Source organism: Cavia porcellus, unplaced genomic scaffold (genome assembly GCF_034190915.1).
Source record: "Cavia porcellus strain 051 isolate PalLab524CR breed Dunkin Hartley unplaced genomic scaffold, mCavPor4.1 scaffold_1, whole genome shotgun sequence".
Classification (NCBI taxonomy): Eukaryota; Metazoa; Chordata; class Mammalia; order Rodentia; family Caviidae; genus Cavia; species Cavia porcellus.
In genome coordinates this window covers 176088911-176110695 of record NW_026947484.1, presented here as the reverse complement: position 1 = coordinate 176110695, position 21785 = coordinate 176088911, and the positions used below count along the sequence as shown (strand labels likewise).

At 35.6% G+C, this 21785-nt stretch overlaps 1 protein-coding gene and 1 pseudogene across 3 annotated transcripts in view; both read left to right on the top strand.

Moving 5' to 3' along the window:
* Positions 1 to 21785, top strand: part of Kiaa1958 (KIAA1958 ortholog) — a 156846-nt gene that overhangs the window by 104641 nt on the left and 30420 nt on the right. Inside the window, exon 3 of one of the 3 annotated variants that reach the window (XM_063260738.1) lies at positions 8395 to 8478. The exons of the other annotated variants lie outside the window; for them this stretch is intronic. Coding sequence (XP_063116808.1) covers positions 8395 to 8478 — 84 coding nt within the window. The remainder of the gene's footprint in view (positions 1 to 8394; positions 8479 to 21785) is intronic. 3 annotated transcript variants of the gene reach the window in all.
* Positions 5697 to 5790, top strand: LOC111755208 (U6 spliceosomal RNA; annotated as a pseudogene).

Here is a 21785-nt window from a genome sequence, read left to right as displayed (position 1 = left end):
ATATATCATTGAGAACTGTCAGGTTTTGTAGAAAACCCACAAGATGATTTATTGCATTAATTACCATCATGTGGGTTCCTTGCTGCTAAGCCTACAAATGCAGCCACATTCTAAAGCTGATTTAAGAATATATTTGGCCAAGATGAAAGTGCTCCTTACTGTGATTAATATATAGTACAGTATTTATTTTCTTTTTCCATTCTTTTGCCTTTGCTCTGGTGCAGAATGCTTAATTTCTGTAACTTAGAATTAAGTTTGAGATTTAAAGTGCTGCATTTAGTTGTTTTTTTTTTTTTTTCATACACATTGAATGCCTTTTTGTGTCTTCTCGTTTTCTAAATTAAAGTCATAGAAGCAGCATTTTCTGGAGAAAATTTCATAATTATGCCAGTTTAATACTGTGCTGAATTGATAGTCACAGTGCCTCTTCTTATAATGACCCAGCAATCATAACAGATACACAGGATTCTCAGTCCTATAGAACAGAAGGCTCTTAGCGAGCTGTTTTCCATACAGATTGTAACTCTGGTTTGTTTACTTTCTTCTTTCCAGGACAGAATATTCATTTAGGCATAAATGTCTACCATTGTCTTTAAAGAATCTAGTTTAGAAGAATTAGCAAATATTTTTTGCAAATTAAAACATCAGTAGAATGTTGTTCTCATTGTTTTGTTCTATTCCATTTTATTGTTTTATTCTTTACAATTAAAAAATAATAAAACGTCAGGTGAGATAGGAAGACTTAGATTTAGTGCATTAGAACACATTTTCTAAAGATTGGACCTGATGGTTTGTGTACTCAACACTGAGCTAAGTAAGCAGTTTACTTTCCTGTCTTTATCCTCTTTAAACATCTCTTAAGAAAGAGGTACAATTACCCCATTTTATAATTGAAGAAAGCGGAGGGTCTTAAAAATACACATATATTCACAGGGCTGGTTAAAGCAGTATTGCTGGGATTTGATCCCAAAATTCCTTTCTTTTTTTTTAAGCCCAGATTTCTTACTGGCAAAGCTGGACTCATTAATTATCAGCCATATTACCTTTGTCGAGTAAAAGGAGTCAAGTAAGCTAAGATTTTTGAATTACTTTATCACTGAACAGAAATTACCTAGGCAAATACTATTTAGCAACTGTTTTGCCTGAGAAATAAGATTTTTCAGGCCAGAAAACCTTCAATTCCAGCAACATTGCAGGTACTGTAGCTGAGACTGGATTTGATTGAGACTTTTTTGGAAGGAAAGAGAGTCACTGTCATTGTTGTTGGGGCCTTTTAGGAAAGGAGAAAGTGAGGCATTGTTTCTCAAAGTATGGCCTTGTGGGCCACCCCTGTGTTAGCATCATCTGGGGACTTGTTAAAAATGCAGGCTTTTCTGCTCCTTGCTGGCTGCAAGTTAGCCTCTGTGGTGAGATCAGCTGGGTCAGTGCCTGGTCTCCTGTGGCACATGGGTTTTTCACTCATCCTTCTAACATTACAGCTCCTTGACCTGGTTTCCTTCCTGTGCAAAAACAGTAGCTGATGGGGGAGAGAAAGGGAAGCAGGCGTTGCTCCTTTACTTTTGCGTTGGTTTAATAAATACCAATATATTTTATGCTCTATTTCTGTTTTCTAATTTTTTTTTGTCTTTTTTTTTGTTTTGTTTTTATCGGTACCAGGGATCGAACTCATGACTGCCTGCTTGCAAGGCAGGCGCTTATGCCTCTGAGCTAAATCCCCAGCCCCTGTTTTCTAAATTTTTATTGAGAAAATTCTCTAGAGACTCTGAAGTCACATAGCATGTATTCAGGAGAAATGAGCAGATGACTGTTTATGTAAATGATTTCTGCTTCAGTGAAAAACACTATCAAAAATCACACTGGATTCACTGGTACTATTGTTCTAAACTTTAGTGTTCCTGAACATGTACATGAGAAATTGTTTTACTCCTACTATTGGAAAAGATTAACCAAGCATGAAAATAATTTGCTGGTCAAATAGCCGTCAGAACATACAAATCTTGTTTCGATTATGATGTTAACAACCCTAGAAAGCAGCCTGGTTTTAAAGCTTTAAGAGAAAGCATAAAAGTGCAAGTAGATGCGGTCTTCAGAAGAGTTTGGACATGGTGGACCATGCCTATAATCTCAACTTCTAGGGAGGCGGAGATAGGAGAATCACAGATTCACAACCAACCTGAGCAACCTATAAAAGGGGGCCATGGATACACAGCAAAATGGTGGGCAGCAATGCACTTGAAGTGCATTCATGGTAAGTATAAGGCTGTCACAATTTGTTTTCCACTTTTAAAATCAATATAGCTCACTTTTTTTCTTAAAAAGTTCATAGTTTAAGAGCTATTTTGCTATTTTCAATAATAAAACGTAAGTGTTGGCAAATGTGATTTTTTGTAACCCCTGACAAATAAAATTGAACTCTACCTAATTTCCTAAAAGTAGCAAACAGGAATCTTATTTTTTAACATACCAAGATCATTTTTCTCCACATACTTATAAGAAAATTGATTTCACTTAAATGACTACATCTGTGGAAGGTGGAATGATAGGATAAATGTATTTTGAGGGCAATTAATGGCATTGTGCCTTTTGCAATTTTTAAAAAATTTAAACATTCACCATATTTTGATCACACAACACATTTGTAATTACCTTCCCTGTGCCGTCCACTAGTTTAGTTTATTCCCCACTCTTGACGTTTAACCTTGCACCGAAACTAGGATTGGTGTTTTAGTCCTCATGAGCATAAGCCAGACTCCTTCCCATCTGCTTACCTTCCTTCCTACTCAAGCAGTTTTGTCCAGTGGTGCTATATCCATGTGTTTGCCTAACCAATTGGTACCTAGCCTTTAAAGTGGGCCCAAATCTAAGTCCCTGTGTGGATTAGAGCTCCTGTGTAGCTGTCAATGTATTTGACTTCTCACTCTCTCACCTTCTCATCTTTCTGGACTCTTGTAAGACCAAAAGCACTACCACAAACTCAGTGCCTGATTGTATAGTGGTGTGTATGGTCTTTTTAATTAGTTTTACGTGTGTTAGTTTTCTAACTATGGTCAGTCATCGTAACTGTCAGGGACTTGCCTTTGACCTCACCACACCGATCTTCTTGAAATGCTCAAGACATACTTGGTACTCATCAATCAATATGGATTAAATACTCATTCCAGACTTAGCTTCATAAATATAAATCTGCTCACCAGATTTTTTTACTTTTAAAATTTAAAAGACATTCTTATTTAATAACCTTAATGACTTATCATTCACTGATTTATAAAGAGAATTTCTTTGCTCTATAAAACAAAAGGAGAGACAAAATACTCTTAAATGAAAATAAGAGAAGTCAAACATCAGGTATTGCTTCTTATTGCTTTATGTGTATCACTTTAATAAAATCACACACAGATGTGTTAGCTAAGTTTTTATTTTAAATAGGTACTACAGCAATAGAAACAAGTGGATTTGAATTTAAATCTAACATAAATCTCCTCAAATTATATTAGAATGTAAGATACTGTACTAATTATGTGTTTTTCCATGCCATTTCCTAACAGCGGAGTGAATAATTGGATTAATGGGGCATAGAGCCTGTGTTAATAAGTATACAAAATCTACTGCATAAAAAGTTGACTCAGGCTGTAGAGAAGTACTCCTGAGCTGTTGCGGAAGCCCATTCTAGGGCCCTGGCCAGGGCACACACACAGCACTTGGAAGTCAGTAACCAAAACCCTATTAGTCCACTGACAACACTTACTGAAAGCACATTTCACTGTACTGGAGTTTTTGTGATGCTTTCTTTTGAGAAGCTTACAGTAAGTTTAAGTGGTGGGTGGGATGATTCCGGTGAGTGATACCTGCAAGAAATAAATGTGAGTTCATTCAGAGAAACAAAGCCAGCCATGCCTTTTGCAAAGAGAATTTATTGTCTTACAGCCAAAGCCACAGTAATGATGTAAGAAACACAAGGATCTTCGAAATAGCTGCCAGCAGGGTTGTGGCATATAGATAGAAGAGTGAGGTAATACAAGCAAGAGGTTTGGAAAGAAAGACTTTTTAAAATTAGTGCATGTTTATAGTACAAAATGATTACATTCCTTATGAGAAGTTAATTCATGTACATAACAATCTTTTCTTTTGGGCAATTTGATTAGATTCTGTGTCAAAACAACTAAAAGGGACAGAAGTATAGCTCAGTAATAGTGTGCCTTGTGTAGCATGGAAAGGAGGAGAGAGAATATTGGTTCTTGGTGTCTGTTAAGGCTGAACTTAGCATTCTTTGTGATTCTGCAATCCACTTCTAAATACAGACACAGCAGAAATATGTGCACATGCTCACCAAAAGATACCTACTAAAATGTTTGCATCAGTTTTATTAGAAATAGCCTCAAACTGAAAATTTAATAGGACACAGAGCCCATGGACTAGAAAAGCAAGTTATGATAAATTTATATATAGCATGATAGAATGATACATAGCAAAAGAGCTTACAGGATATACATCAGTGTGGCTGAAGGTCACAAACATAACATTGGTCTGAAGAGCCAGATACAAGAAGAGTTTATACCCTAAGATTTCATCTGTAAAAGGTTACAGTAATAGACCAAACAGAGCGTGACGCCTCAAGTCAGGAGAGCAGTCTTTGTGGAGGGAATGGTAGAAGGAGGGGGAGGCTTCTGGGGTATTGGTGACATTCTTCATGATCTGGGTCCTGGTCTCACAGGCGTATACGGTTTATGAAAATCACATGCACTTGATGATTAGTCTGCTGCACTGGTGGTGAACCTATGGCATGTGTGCTGCAGTGGGCACACACAGCCCTCTCTGTCATGCAAGCCAAGTGCATGAGTTGTTTTTTCTAAGCTAAAACCTCAGTATTTGGGTCTAATTGTGATGTTGGCCCTTTGTGGTAAATAAATGGGTTTTGGGTTGTAGTTGGGGCACTCATCTCTAAAAGTTTCTTTATTACTGGTCTACTGTATTGCATCAGTAGCACCTCTAATAAAAAAATTTTAAAATGAAATGGGTCAGAAAATTTCTAACAGTGTAGCTATATACAAAGTAATTGTAGTGGGTCTACATTTTATTAGCAGTTTTCTCTAGTCTTACTTGATTTTGTTATTCTGTACAAATTTATTACTTTTACTTATTTCTACAACCATTTCCTTCTCTTTATTCATATACAACAAACGAGGGTATCTTTGCCTTTGCAGTCTTCTGCCGAGTTACATCCAAGCTGTATGGGAAGACTGCGACAGTGTAGCACTTTTCTTGAGTTCTATTTTTGCGGGGATTCCCTGCCTGTTTCTTAGTAAGATCAAGGCCTACAGGAAAGGAGGAAAAGATTCGACAACAAGACTGGACTGAGGTAGGGGCTGGGGATTTAGCTCAGTGGCATAAGCGCCGGCCTTGCAAGCAGGCAGTTGTGAGTTCGATCCCTGGTACCGATAAAAATGAAAAAAAAAAAAAAAGACTGGACTGAGGATGAGTTGAAGAGATTGATGTGTCTGTTGACTGAGCAGGGCAGGTTGCCTTGATGCTGAGAATGTGGAAGAGAGGAGAGCTGGCCCCTCCACAGGGACCCCATAGAAGGCAGCCCTTCTGTGGTCATCTTCATTAGCTCCACTTTGCAGACTAACAGGCCTTCCTTAAGTCTAACAGACTGGGTGCTTTTTTCTCACATACCCTTTTAGTATATGCACTGCCGAGTGCTCAATTCTGCAGCACATACACTAAAATTGGAGATTAGCATGGCATCTACGCAAGGGTGACACGCAAATTCGTGAAGTGTTTCACGTACCATTTGAAAGAACTTTGGAAAAACCATGTATCCCTCATTTACTTTTTAATTGACAGCTGAAGATTTTCAGTGTAAGCTTCAGGTTATTTTTGTAAAAAGGAAGTAGAAAATATTAAATAATTTGTAAAATGAAAGTGAAGATTGACTAAATAGAACTGGTAGCTCCTGATTTGATAATAAAGACCTCGCGAATAAAAGCACACTGGATATCCACACGAAATGAATAAAATTTTAAGCCTGTTTCATGTGGAACATTTTGTAGTTCTGTAGAATATTCCAATTCCAATTAAAAGAATCAACCTCCCTATTATTTGTAGCTTCTTCAGATGCCCTAAAGCCCTCACTTGAGGCTCCAAAACCTGTTTCTAATGGCACATATTACCTATATTAGAATCTGTATATGACAGAAAACAAGAAATGCTAGGTATTTGATCACTGATTTATAAATTCTGTTTGACTTCTTGAAGACTTTTATACTTCAGAAAATGTGCCATAGTATATGGAGTAGCAATATGTAAAAATCAGTCTTTATCTCAGATACAAATTTTAGAAAAGATCCTATGTGAAAGTTAAGAAACTGAATTTGTTTTTGCTTTGAAGTTGTCTGTGGACGTTTATTTCTTAGAAAATCTTTACTTGAAGTTGCTGTGATAGATTTTTGAATAAGTAGCCAAAATAAACAGATGTGCTGGCCTCTTTAGTTCTATGTGTAAATAATCAAGGAAACCAGCTGGTAAAAGGTTGTATTCAACTGTGGATAGAAAGATAAGCATCTATATTATTTATATAAATAATGTCAACTAGAAAAGATAGTATAACTGAGAGTTAAGATTTTTGAAGCATAAATGTGACTTTTCAAAAATGAGTTTTAGAAATGTATCTTTCAAAAATGTGCCTATATAAATATCCAGTGAATTTTAGTTCATTTCACTTTATAAGGTTATGTGGATTTTGGCAATTAAACCTTAGAATTGTCATTTTAAAATGACCTGGTGATTAATCATGTGTATGTATAGTACTACAAAAAGAAATATTTTGGAAACAAAATTCAGTTTATTAGAAGCTTAATTTTTATTATTGAGTGTGGTAATTAATTACGGCTACTGAATAAAATTACAAATTTAATGTTTTTCTGTGTGATTGGGATAAATTTATACTTCAGAACCAAAAATTTAATGTTCTAGATTAATCTCTGTATTTGCCTCAACAATTAATAGGGTAGTCTGATTTCTGTTGTATAATTCCATCTTTAAGTTTCACCCAGCGTGTGCCTAACAGAGTAATGTTCATTTTTTGGACGGTGTTTTTATAGTATAAGATCTCATATTTAAATTTTTACTAAAATGAAACCATTTAAGTGACACAGTTGTACTTAACCATTACCCAAAAAGTACCTAAAATAGAGTAGGGTTTTCTGTAGGATATAAGGCACTAGAGCTTTGTTTCTCAAAATGTTATCTCTCAAATCTTATCCCACTATAGGGGTGCTAGTTAAAATGCAGATTCCTAGGCCTGTCCTCTGATGATTTGCATTTGACCCAGTATGCTGCACAATATCCAAGCATAGTAAAGTGTGAGCACAACTAGTCTTGAACCGTATCACTTCATCATGGAAGATCTGTAACGGACAGAAGCATCTCAGATCCTTAAAGCAGAGTGTAAATAATAAATTGATAAAACAGTGTTCTAGAAAGTCATACCTCCTTCCTTACATCTGGATTATAACTGCCTAATTCACATTTCATTGTCTTCTTGTCATGGCTATGAAATTTTATACTTGTTTTCCTCCAAAATACAAAATATTTTTATCACATAGTACAAACTGCCCTGCAGTGATGTACAGAATACTTATAAAATGAGTTTACCTGAATTGCTGTAGAAGGGGAAGTATGAAATTAACTGCCATGGAAGATCTGTTTAGGGGGCTGGGGATTTAGCTCAGTGGCATAAGCGCCTGCCTTGCAAGCAGGCAGTCATGAGCTCGATCCCCAGTACCGATAAAAAGACAAAAAAAAAAAAAAAAAAGAAGATCTGTTTAGGGGACCAGGGATTTTTAGCTCAGTGGTGTAAGTGCCTGCCTGGCAAGCCTGGGGTCCTGAGTTCAATCCCCAGTAATCCCCCCCCCCAAAAAAAAGATGTTTAGTCATTTTTTCAATATAGATTTCTAGTGATGTGTCAACAAGTATAAATTCTGTATTTTAGTTTAATTGAATAAAACACAACCAGTCCAACCTCTGGTTCACAAGTAAAGTGATTCAGAACGAATCCGTTGGCTCTTGGGCCCTCTCACTGCGTAGGATAAATAGCATACATCTCTCCCGTGTTTTTGCTAAAACGAAGGCTGTCTGTAATCGCACTCAGCACAGACCTTCACACACTGAACTATGTGCCGTTGTCACAGGACACTCACTTTGTCATGGGCCAGACCCTTATCTAGTACATGTATTAAACTGAAGTCTGTAAATAGCATTTATCAATGATCTCTGTAAAAGTGATTCCTTCTTTCCCTTTTCATTATAAACAGAAACTTTATTTCAGAGTAGAAAGTGCATTGTCTGAACTCATCAACACCCTCTCTATCCCTCCCCTCCCCCAATTTGTTGCAGACCAGGATGAAAGAGCAGCTGAGCTCAGCAGGGAGCAGAACGAGAAAACCATCCGGAGCACACAGACTGCGCTCCGCAATTTCCGCGAGTTCCTCATCTCCAAGTACCCTTCTGAAACAAGAGAAATTTATGTCATCCCTTGCAAGGAGTTGGATGCCTACCTTGCCTCTTTCTTTGTTGATGCCAGGCAGAAGGATGGGTCTGAGTATGAACCCAACAGCTTGGCGAATTACCAGTGTGGGCTTGAGCGGTATCTGAAAGAGCACAGGTACGGCTACAGTATCACCAGGGACAAGGAATTCAAGTGTTCACAGGAGGCCCTGAAACAAAAGCAAATTGAACTTCGATGCAAAGGGAAAGGAAATAAGCCACACAAGTCCATGAAACTCACCTTTGCTGATGAGCTCATCCTGCGGAAAAGAGGACTGCTAAGCCGATATAATCCTGAAGGGCTGCTCAACCTCGTCTGGCTCAACAACACGAAAGCCTTCGGGCACTGCACAGGCTTCCATGGATCTACCTTGAAATGGGGTGATATCCGACTTCGGATAACAGAAACAGGGCTGGAGTACTTGGAGTGGATGGGCCAAGACACTGGTGATCTAAATGCCAAAACCAAGAGAGGGGGTACGGACTCTCGGGTGTATGCCACCCAGCACGCCCCACAGACCTGTCCTGTGCAGGACTATAAGGAGTATGCCCAGCGGCGGCCCCCTGCCATGCGCTATGAGGATGCCCCTTTCTACTTGTCCATCAAGCCAGTCGTAAACTTGGCAGCTCTGCATTGGTACAACTGCCAGGCTCTTGGCAAGAACAAGCTGGCCAAGATGGTGAAGACCATGTGTGAGAAGGGTAACATCCCTGGCAGGAAAACCAACTTCAGTGTGTATCAGAGCTGCAGCACCTTGTCGGAGGCCCAGAGCAACCAGCTGGTGCTTATCTGTAACAACCTGAGCCAGCAGGCTGCCCAGTCGGTGGCTGGGCATTCCAACAACAGCAATTTCATTGTCTCCGCTTCCTATGACTCTTCCTCAGACACTGCGTGACCAGGTGGCTTGAGCAAGGCCCTAGTTCGCTTACTGTGTCCCGAGAAACTGTGATTATACACTGCTTCTCGTCCTCTCTCTACCCTCAGTGTTAACTTTATAAAAATATATATTTTTTTCTTTTTACAAATAAGCCAATGGAGATAGTTTAGTATTACTAACATAATATTTATAGGGTTAAGACAAATAAATGTCCTTGTGGGTTATTACATGTAATTACTGTTACAGACTTTATAAAATCCAAATGGTTCTCAGGCAACAGAGTAGAGAAAGAATTCCGTTTTTAAAGTATCAAAGAGGAAACTGAGTCATTGTAGACCCTGTGTCCTCAACTCCTGCTTTTCCTTCCTAATCTGCTTCTCCCTTTTTGTCTCCTTCAGGGGGCTTTCTTTTTAGTTTTTAAAATTTTGCGTTAATCAAGAGGAGATGATCGTAATTTTACTGCTCACACAGAAATATTATTCAGCCAGATCAGAATAGGAAAGTGTGGTATAACCTTTGAGTATTTACATTCTTTTTTGCTTGATTAGTTCTTATGCCTCATGTTTTACATTGTACAAAGATGTAGATGTCTAGCAAACATTTTCTTTTTTGAGGGGAAAAGTAGAAGGAACAATAAAGAGAACTTTGCCATTTTGGGGGAAGATTTGTAATTTTTGCTTTAAAGAACATTGCAGAATCTAACATTGTGGCAAAAAGACTGTTACCTAGTTTAGTTTTACTGTGTGCTTGAACTCCTGTAGAGTATATTATAGCTCCCCGGAAATCAGTGTAAATGTCTTTATCAGAGTCACAAAAAGTTCTAAAACTACCAAAACTTTTAATATGTTCCTTGCTTTAGGTTGTTTATCAAGCATAAAGAGAAGGTAGACAACAAAAAAGTGTTAGTGAAAACCCAAAAGCACTAGTTCACACAACAAAAACACGTCCCCTTTAAAGCTCATATCTTATGAATTATTTATTATTTATTTATTTATTTATAAGTCTTAAACTTCGGGCTCTTTTCCCTAGGGAGATTACTTGAGATCTCTGCAGTTGAGATCAAAGGGGTATTGACACTAATTTTAAGTACTATATATTGGTAACACGTTTAGCTAAATTCAAAGCAATCTTGAAAATATGCAAATATCTTCTACAGGAAATAAAAAGACACTTATCTGAAGTATTCTACAGTTGTAATAATTTTAAAATTGGTTAAACATTTGTAGGAGTTTTCCAAGCTTTTTGTTTTCAAGTCTTGAAGGCTGTGATGAATTACTATACTAGTTAAGATACTTCAAAAATAAAATAAATTTAGAGATTAGAACCATAGCAAAGTGAGCTAGGTGTTCTTTTCTCTGTGATCATTAACATACATAACTCAAAATCTTAATTGGTTTTTCTGGATCTGGGCATTTTATTGGGAGGTATTTATTCTTTAAAGCAAACTCATAATTCCAAACTCATAATTCTTGTTATCTAGGTATGTATGTGGTATTTTATGTGTTAATTTATTGTAGGACCATGAAAAATTGAATTCTCAACTGCTTTGACGTGTAGTTGAGCTGTCCCATGTCAGGGCATTTCTGTTATCACTAAGTCCTAAGTACATGAGACATTCCTCTTTGTGACCTTGTATTTGGCACAGGAGTGGGAAGTCTGCCGTTGACTTTAGGTGGGATAAACTTCATTTCTGTGACTTTTCTTCCATAAAGAAGCATCCAGTTGTGCATCCAAAAATAAGAAAGGATAAGCATAAATTTCTATGTATATTATTTTAATCCTTTCAATGACTTTGAAAAGAAATTATTTCCATTTTATGGAAAGATCATGATAAATCCGATTAGATCATAGCCAAGAAAATAGTAGTCTGGGGGCTGGGGATTTAACCCAGCGGCATAAGCGCCTGCCTCTCAAGCAGGCAGTTGTGAGTTCGATCTCTGGTACCGATAAAAACGAAAAAGGCCAAAAAAAAAAAAAAAAAAAAGAAAATAGTAGTCTGTCATGTTCAGAACTTTTTTCTTCCCTCTTTCAGTATTACCCTATAATTAGTTCCCAATGATTTTAGGCTGGAAATGGGGGCAGTGTCTTTCTGTCTTTGAAGACTGATTAAAAGTAATGCTGAGTGATCTTTCATGGCAACACACTGTGTTCTCTACCCCCCCCCCATTCCCCCAGTTTATTCATTTGAAACTAGAGCCTCTTCTTCCAAGTTCTCTTTGTGAAACCATGCTTTTTAGTACTGGTCCATCTGCGCACGAGGGAGTGTCCTTTAATAGGACTGTTTCTTGCATGTTATGTGAGATATCTCTCATTTTTAAAAGTTTTTATAAAATAAAATGTGATTGTAAATTTTATTTTTAAATAGCATTGTTTCTAAATTCTTAATATGTTGACAGCAAAGTAAATTTGTCTTGAGGGCAAAAGCAGACCTAGAAAATTTTGAATTCCTATTTGTTTACTGGAGTACCAAAATGAAAAATCTGTCCTGCCTAATCATACTATGTTTTCATTTATACTAACTTGAGAATGTGAACTGTTGTTATTTATTTATATTTTGCTGTGATCATTCAAACCTAATAGAAACACTGTGACATTTAGATTCAGAAAAAGTTTTTCTGAAGAATAGTTTGTTTGTTGGTAGAAAATAGCCAACTTATAATACAGTATCTCTTTGAATATTGAATTATAAAAAACCTACAACTAATACTAAGTGATATAAAGATATACCACTGCCAGAGGCTGTACTTATTATTTGAAATTTTAACTTACAAAAAAAAGGTAATAACTTCCCACCATGGCAGGGGTCGCTGCCAGAATCGGATACAGCTTTAAAGTTCCGCAGTCTCTGGGTGTTCACGACACCTCAGAGCTGCCTTTTCAGCCACACATAAACAACCAAGCCACCTGTACAGAGTTCACATATTGCAGTCAATGTAATGCCACATAAGAAATTCTCCAGTTCCTCATAGAACTCTGGAAGTTTTGCATTTTCTACTACAAACACACTGAGCCCATTTGCCAGCATTTGGATGACAATTACATAATTCAGTCTTTCTTCCATATTCATACAAGTGACTGACTCTTACAAACCATAAATGTTAATAATTTTTTTTTTAAAAAATAAGGCATTGGAAAAAGAAATATTCAGGGTATTTGTCCAAGACAATTTATTCTTAAAATTCTGCTAAAATCATTCTATTCTGAATATGGGGCTAGTGTTCTACTGCTGCACTATATCTCCAGTCCTTGAAATATTTATTTATAATTATTTCCCCTATGTTATAATTTTTTCCAGTGTTAAATCATTGCCTGATATTCAGAAAGAATAGTCCAAAATTTTTCTGGCATAGATCAGTCTCTGGTTTTTTGGATCTTTATTGGCTGAAACTTTTATGGTATTAACTTGTCAAAGCTGTGTGGGTTTGCTTCCAGATGCCATGAAATAAGTGACTTCATTGAGATGAAAATTGATAGTCACTTAAGCACATAATTATTAGGCAGCTACTATGTAGATACTCAGAAGAGTACAAAGATGTATAAAACAGTTCCTACTCTCAAATTCATAAAAGATGTTTTTGAGAGCCCAGCAAAATCTCTATGCCAGTACTATTTCACAAACTCCCAAACTTTGTACTCCCCATATTTGCCCATGATTTGTTCAGTGAATGGGTTGACTTGTTGCAGAATACCTAATACTGCTTTGAATATTTTGTGGAGAATCTTCCTTAGAGCCTGCTTTAAAAATCAGTGAGAAGGTGAAGCCATTTCTGTTACCTTCTGCTGTGTTCACATAGGTCCACACAGGCATAGGAATGTGCCGATTTGTCATCGACAGCAATCGTTAAGTACGATATACCCTCTACCAAGTGCTTTTATAAGCTGTTTCACTTAATTTGCACAGTAGTCACTTTAGGTAAAGATCATGAATTCTCTTTTGTAAATGACGGAATCAGCGCAGTCAAATGGGTTACCCATGTCACATTTAATGCATAAAAGCCTCACTACCTGAAGCTAGATCCTGATCCCACTAAGTCTGTCCATTTCTGTTGTATCTACTTGTTTGAGGAGTGATCTGCTTGTGCTCTGCTTTGTGGGGCTTTCTGAAGTGATAAACTGTAATGAAATCCCTGGTGTAATAAAATCATCACCCTTCATTTAGCTCCATATTGATTGAGATCAGTACTATCAGCTGGCATGTTTGTGAGCACCATAATATTTAGCCCCTATTACTATACTTATTTTAAAATGAGACATTTAGTAGAGTTTGTTTCTTCTAGCCACTAGCAAAGAGAAGTTTGTGTCATTCTTTAAAGAGCACATAACTGTCACAGAGGTGTTTTATGTACATAAGAAATGATATATGTGATTGACATTTGTTTCAACCCAAGTAAGGCCAAAACCCATTTACAAGACAGTTCCAGGGGATTCAGACAGGGAAGACAAAGTTCTAGGTAGAGGGAATGCCTCCTTTAAGTCCGTACGCCAGTATTACCATTAACCAGGTCCTAAGCATTGGTTTTCAATTCGCCAGGGAGTTTGTCTCAGCTGCAGTTTTGGAACCAGCAAACTAACAGTACTTAATAGAACATTTTGTTATTGTTTTCTTAATAAATTATGACTGCTATAGCAGAATTTTAAAAAATTACCATCTTTATGATTCTCATAATTAGAAATAGATTGTGAAACTATTCAGATTTTTCTAGTTTGATTCTATCCATAGTTGATTATTAAAGAAACATTTCTGATTTTAATCACCCACTTCTGAGTATTTTCTCTATTTAAAGGAAAGGTGTAATTTGATCTTTATTTCTCTAGCTAAAATGAAGTTATAATACTTAGCACAAATTTTGAAAAACTATCATATAATAATTTCTAAATCTAGAGAAAAAATCAAGAAGACTATATGATAATTTATTGCAGTAAGCTATTTTTAAAAATTCATTCATTAAAAAGTTACAGGAGAGGGATATATAGCTCATTGGTAGAGTACATGAGGCCCTGAATTTAATACCTAGAATCAAAAAATGTAGTAGTTTTAAATACTACCACATTAGCAAATTTGCTATCAATCAGTTTAATAAATTTTTCCAAATAGGATTTGTTTATCCGAGATATAATCACATCATGGTGTGATATAGTGCAGACAGACCATTGGCAATGGTATCCCCAAGTTTTTCCCTCCTAATGTATGATAGCAAAACATTGGTTTCCTCCTGCCTTAGATCTGGCTGAGATGATGTGAAAGCATAGTTTTACATAAACCAAAGTGATCGAGCTAGAAAAATTGTAGAAAGTCTTATCAAAACTGGAATTTAACAATATATATACTGCAGATACGCTATTAATGGACTGATGTGTATCTAGTTAACACAACAACAGAAAGAGGAGACACTGGTGAACTACCAACAACTCCCACTTCACTTTCTAAACGAAAGGATGACTCTCAAAATTTCTCATGGCTCAGCTATTTCTAAGTTACCAAAGCTGACTGAAGACCTGATTTGGTATTTCTTTAAAAGATAGCATTTTAATACATTAAGTTGAGTTTTACCTAAGTTGTGACTGTTGAATTAAAATCAGACAGTATCACCGGGCATGGTGGCATATGCCTGTAATCCCAGCACTCAGGAGGCTGAGGCAAGAGATGATTGCAAGTTCAAGACCAGCCTGGGCTACAAAATAAGCTCAAGGCCAGCCTGACCCTGTCTCAAAAAGACTAAAAAATAAAACCAGAACTAGACAGTATCAATTACATCAAAGCCCTAATGTGGTAAGAATATTAACGTCACAATATTAATATAAAGCATTGACTTGTTGAATTATAATCATAGAGGGTAGCCCTGGGAAAGACTCAACAAGTAATCTAATCCAGTGATTCCTAATGCTGAGAATAGAGGTACTGTGTCCTCCTTGGTGTGGGAGGGCAAAGAGATGGAAACAAAGAGATTGCATCTTCACATATACCCCAGGATTCTCATGTTCCCTAGTATCCTACCTTGCTTTGAGACTAACTAGACCGAGCTGCTTTTACCTTTGTCAGGTATCTTTCAGTATGCTAGCTGGAAAGCTAAGATTGGAAACATCTGATCCACTCTTCTTTTACAAGATGAGAAAACAACCCCAAAGAGATGAGATATTCACAACTTGTTAAATTGGAGCCAGCATGAAGATCAAGGCACCTAGATTTCTTGTCCATACATAAAAGAGTAATAAGAATTTAGGAAAGAAAAACAGTCCTACATGGATGTTAACCCTGAGTTAGAAAAGAGTACCTTTTCTTTGTTTTCCAACTGCTATTTTTCTTTAAACCCTCATTTTTATTAAGATTTAAGCTTCTAGTTTCCAAATGGGCTATTTTTGAATATGAAATTTCAGTTTTCATTGTGTAGTGTAGTATTTTTATTCTCACAGCTTATCATTGTGATTAGCTAGGATAATCTCTAAACGTAATTGTTTTATTCTGACAAATATCTCTCGGCCTACCTCATTTATATTTTGTCTTCAATTATGAAAGGGAAACAAAATAACCACAATCCTCAAGTATTTGAATTCTAATGACAGATCATGGACTAAAAACTAATGTATGTTTAATTTGGTATTTATTGGGCATCCAGCTATATTATATAACAGCTGTATTACTGGTTTGGGCTTCAGGCCAGAATATCTTCTTTTGGTCTATGGAAGTTTGGGTTTTTTTTTTTTTTTTGGTACCAGGGATGAAACTCACAATCTTGCGGCTTGCCAGGCAGGTGCTTACTATGGAAGGTTTTTTGAAAATTGTTTTGAACATATCCTCAGTCAAGAAAATCAAATTTATAGTTAGGATGGGTGAATTTAATTAGAAGTTGTAAAGGGAAAATGATAGCTAATGAAAGAGGCCTACAACAGGAAGATGAAATACAATGTATATTTCTCCCATCTTGCCTTTGCTTCTGAAAAGAAAAACAAATGCAAGAAATTGCACAAAATTCTAATTTATAAATTATACTTATCACATCATAATGGAAGAAAGGTCAATTCTAGGTTGTTAAAAGGTACAATGTAATTATTTGCTTTTTATGGAATGCTGAATTTTGCCAGTCTTCTAATGTGTGTCTTGGTATTACACTGGAATTAGAGAATATTTTTACCATTATGCATTAATTTCAATAAGAGCTTTCAAAATGCTTTGACATAATTTATTTGTGGTATGTAGAATTAGAAAGGCAACAGCAATATAGAATACAAACAGTAATTGTGCATATATTTTGGTGATTTTATGCTTGTTTATTTTTTGTAATTCTTATATTTTATAAATCAAATATCAGTATACTTCCACTAGAAATTAATTTATAATTGATTATTTATATTGGATGAAATAGGCCCATGTTTAGTGTTAATCCACTTAGATTAACTTTATCTAACTGAACTTTTATATCAATAATTCATTATATTACAACTTTTAAAATAGCATTTATAACTAAAGGACTTTTGTTTTATAAAGTATTTGTTACAAAAAAATCTTGCCAAAAACCATTGCAATTTCTATGCATTGTGTAATAAAGTCAATGATGTCCCTGTTTAGATTTTGCATGCTGTTGTAGGTGCTCTTTCATGTGTTTATGATGTTTATGTGGAATTGTTAGCCATTGCTGCTATCACTTACTGTAGTTCAAGTGACAAACTGTGCTAAAAGGCTGCGCCAGTCAACATTAGCATGTGTGGCTTGAGAAAGTATGTACTTAGTTGCTTGATATTTTGAGCCAGCCCTTAATAGCCTCTACAGAAGGAAATATTATAGTTGTCAAGTGGTGCCAAACTCATTGTGTATCATTCCAGGGTAGGTCAGCATTTCTTCCACTCCTTTCCAACTCTGAAAGTGAAACAGTTGCAAAAAGGGAAAGAAAGCAAGAATTAACTTTTCTAAGTACTTCTTACCCTAGAATTTTAAATCCATTTTCTTCTTCAGACACTTGAGCACCTTACAGAAGAAAAAATAGAGACAAATAGAACAACATAATTTCCCTTAATGTAGAAATTACAGGCATTTTTAAGGCTGAAAATGTTACAGGTAGAAGACTGTGAGGTGCATACGTTATCTTAGTTGGTTTTCATGTCTTGTTTGAATTGTATTAAATAAGAACTTTAAGGGCTGGGGATTTAGCTCAGCGGCATGAGCACCTGTCTTGGAAGCAGGCGGTCGTGAGTTCGATCCCCGGTACCGATAAAAAGAAAAAAAAACATAAAAAAATAAGAATTTTATTTTATTTATAAGGGAAACTTTATGGTTCCCAAATGTTGACTTTGACATTCAATATCTGTGTAGATTTATTTATGTGGTTGCCTTATGATAGTCAGAATTTTTCCAAGCTCGCCTGTCTACTTTGGCTCTAGTTGTTTTGCATCTTGTGTCAGCAGTTCCAGAGAAATTCTTAAGAGTAGAGAGAAAATTGTCTTAACGTATTAACTCTGCTATACTTCGTTAAATTTTAACGTGAGGAAAATATTACTACATTTACACACTTTTAAAATGGAGGGGAAATTGTCATGAAATATTAAGAACACTGTTTCCTCAAAATCAAGATGCCAAAACACCTCACTTGGTGCAAGGTTTCCTCCTGTTATTTCAATGGGTTTATAATTACAAAACTCCTTTAATGACGGGATAATCTCCTAAAAGATATGGAAGCTTTTTGTGTAACTGTCAGATACACAGCCGCAGCCAGTGCTGTATTGGAAGACATTACTGCTGAAATTACTGATTTAAACTAAGAATATAAAACTAATTCATCAAGGTCCCTGCCACTTCTTTGCTTAGAGGGAAAAAGAAAGGCAGATTTTAACTGTGAGCCTTTTCTTCACAACATGCTTTAAACATTGACCCTTCAATGAGGTGATACAGCAATAAGCAGAAATTCAATTAAATGTGGGCTGCAGAAGTAAGTGCTGCCTTTGTCCCTTGGCCTCCAGAGACTCACAGAAATATTTTTGATTGCTGCAATGGGAATTTCCAGGCAAAGCCTTTGTACCAAGAATTTCTTTTCAATTTTGGACACCAAAGATTATGGCATGATACAGCCTGACGATTAGTTAATTCCATTAGCTAGGACTGGGCACATCTGTCTGAATCCTGTTCTTGCATTTTTTATGTCTTCTATGCCTGTCTTGATGCCTAAGATAATTTTTCAGTCAAATAATACATATGTTTATTAGGTTTCCTGAAAGTTCCCATTTCCCCCCATGACTTTAAAGATTTTCACTGCTAAGTTTACATATAGATTTTCCAGATTAGCCTCCTGATGGGTAATAGTTTGTACATTTTAGATAAAATTATAGTTATAACCCTGTAGGCCTGAAACCTGGTGACAGAATAACTGGATGCCTTTTGGATTCAGTGGAATCACCATGTATGACTCATTTATCTGTTACGATAAAGAATGCTCATGAGTTAGAATGAACTCTGTGCTCATATTCAAAGATCTTCCATTTTATGAGTGTATTTAACGTTTATTTTACTCTATCACTTAGAAGTTGGAAAGAAAAAGTTAGATCTACCAGTTTCAGCACTAAAATTCAAAACCAGGCATCTGTTTAAAATAAAATAACTCAATGCTTAGCAAAATTTTATGAAACAATATAATTTCACATACTATATTCATAGTACTGTTCTTTGAGAACACATTTCCTTCTGCCCAATTTAATACTTTGTCTTTTCTTGCTACTTATCTTGAATGATTTATGTGAAAAAGCACTTGTGTGTCAGCGTCATTTAAATCATATCTTAAAAACTTTTCAAAGCTGCTATAGTTATTTGTGAAAGGAAGAAAAAAGGTGTTTTGTAATGGGGGAAGTTATGTTAAGATATTTGACTGATGCTCTTGGTCAGTAATCCTCTGGCAGTTGCTATTTGTAATGTAGACCTTTTTCATTTATAAGAGTATAGACTGTTGGTTTCATTCTTATTTTGCTGCTCACTGATCTTTTACACTAAGATGTTTTCATGTTTATCAGCTCACTGTTTTTGCTTCATAATTGTCTGTGTATTTGTGCTCTAAATAAACTTCAAGTTTTGTGTCCCAAGAGTCTCTTCTATTGTGTATAACATTTACCTCTACTGTATTTTTCTGTTATTTTCAGTATTTGTTGGTAAACCGAAAATTTATGAAAATAAGCAGTACAATAAAATCAGCTAATGAGTGTCAATGTCTATAATGAGAGCATGCTTTAGTCGTAGTATTTTGTCTGTATTTGAGTATAATTTCCAGTCTTCATTTAATAAATTGTTTTCTGCAAACTGGCTGATTTTTGTAGCTACAACAATTTTGAAACCAATTAAACCATATTTTGAAAAAAATATTAATCTGATCTCTCTGCGCCAAGGTTATAGGCAGTTCATTCTCAGCCAAGCCTTCCACACAGTGTTGTTTCTAACTCTGAGGAGGGTGCTGTCCTGGAAGGGGAAGTGTTTCTCAGTGACTGTTCAAACATAGCCCATAGTGTAATAAGACCCTTCAGTAAAGAATCTGTAACTGACTTAATCACAGCTTCCTGTAGCCCCAAGCCTGAAAGTCCCGTTTATGGAGCAGAAAGCCTGCTACAAACAATGAACTCAATACCATCTATCTAAAGTTCTGTTGGTCATTTTTCTTCACCTCCAGGCATCCCTTGTTGCTTTTTAGTTAGGTACAAAGTTACGCCAAACTAAATGGATGTCAAATCCTAGACTTCTGCATTAGCAAGATCTATTTAGTCTCCATATGTTACATTTAGCACATTTGCTAGTGTTCTTTGAGCAGAATAGGAATGCTAGCCTAAATAATTGTTGATCAATTTCAGAAGTCTCTGTTGTGTCACTAAAAATAATAAAAATGTTAAATACCTGAGAATACAGTACAGTCTTTCATAGTAATTTTGTAGAAATAAATATATTTTTCATATCTGAATAATCCACCAGAATTTCCTTATAGATGAACATTCCATATAGAAATGACTTTTTGTAGAATAGTATTTTAGATTGTAAAATACTTCATATATAAAAGTATATCAAAGGATAGTTTGAAAAGCAAACATTGGATTTATATAGCAAACTTTCACAGAGTGAAAACTAAGAAAGTAAAACTAGCATTTTCCTTATTAAGATGTTTAGTGTTTTAAAATGGTAAGGCAGTAGTCAGGTGTGTAGTTCCTACATCCCTGGCAACTCAGGCTGAAGCCAGCTTGGGCAACTAAGCAAGGTCTGTCTCTTAAAAACAAAAAACCTAAATAAATAATTTGTCATGAACAGTTTGGCAAATGGGAACTAAAAACTGGAGGGTTGCTCATTATCCGTAGATAAAAACTTTTGGAGTCAGGCATGGTGACACACACCTATAATCCTATCCTAAGAGGCTGAGGCAGGAGGATCACTGAGAGTTCAAGTCCAGCCTGGATTACATAGCAAGACCATGTCTCAACAAAAAACTTAAGATTTTTGGTGTTTTATTTTGAAATATTTATATCTATCCATATACTTCAAAAATTTGAAACTACTCTTGTATGTTTGTAAAAGAACTTTAACATTTGAAATGAATTGTTATTTCTACATTTTTTTCCATTGCAGTTGTGCCAAGATCTATTTCACAATGCTTTTGTTGGACTGAATGTTTATAGTTTTTCATTTTTATAAATTTACTTTAAAAAATCCTTCAGCATACAGCTTTGTACAAATCTCTGATAATATCCGTAGGGTGTTTCATTATGCATTTTATACACGCATGTAACATACTTTGGTTGTATGTTTCCTCTCTCCGTGATCCTCTTCTCCTTAGAGTAAATTTCTAAAAGAAGAATTTGGGGACCAAATAAAAAGAATTTTATTTTATTTTACTTATGTTTCCTACATATTTCCAAAGTTCTGATGATTTTTATAATGTGTAAAAATAATGTTTATACTTACTGTAAAACTGAAAGCCCCACAGAGCTAATTACTAATGTGATGTATAGTCTTTGAGATTTTTTCTATGCAGTTATAAATTTTTTTTCATATTAAATGGAATCATGGTATGTGTATTGTCTTCAGGTGAATTTTCAACTAAATCACATAATGGGCCTATTTTTCATATTGATGTATAAGTACCAAGGTTTAAAGATGTGAGTGTGTGTGTATGTATATATAGTATGTAACTAATCATTCTGCTAAAGGGTTTTTAGTGAACATCTTTGTTCATTTATCTTTGCATACTTGTGTATTTATGCATTTAGCTAAAATTGCTCACCAAAAAGTTGTACTAAAGTAGGCATCATATAATATTGATCAAGAATGTGATTTCCCTCACATCCTGGCCAGTATTTAGATATGGACCTTTCTTGTATTTTTGCAAATCTTATAAATGAAATATGCATCAT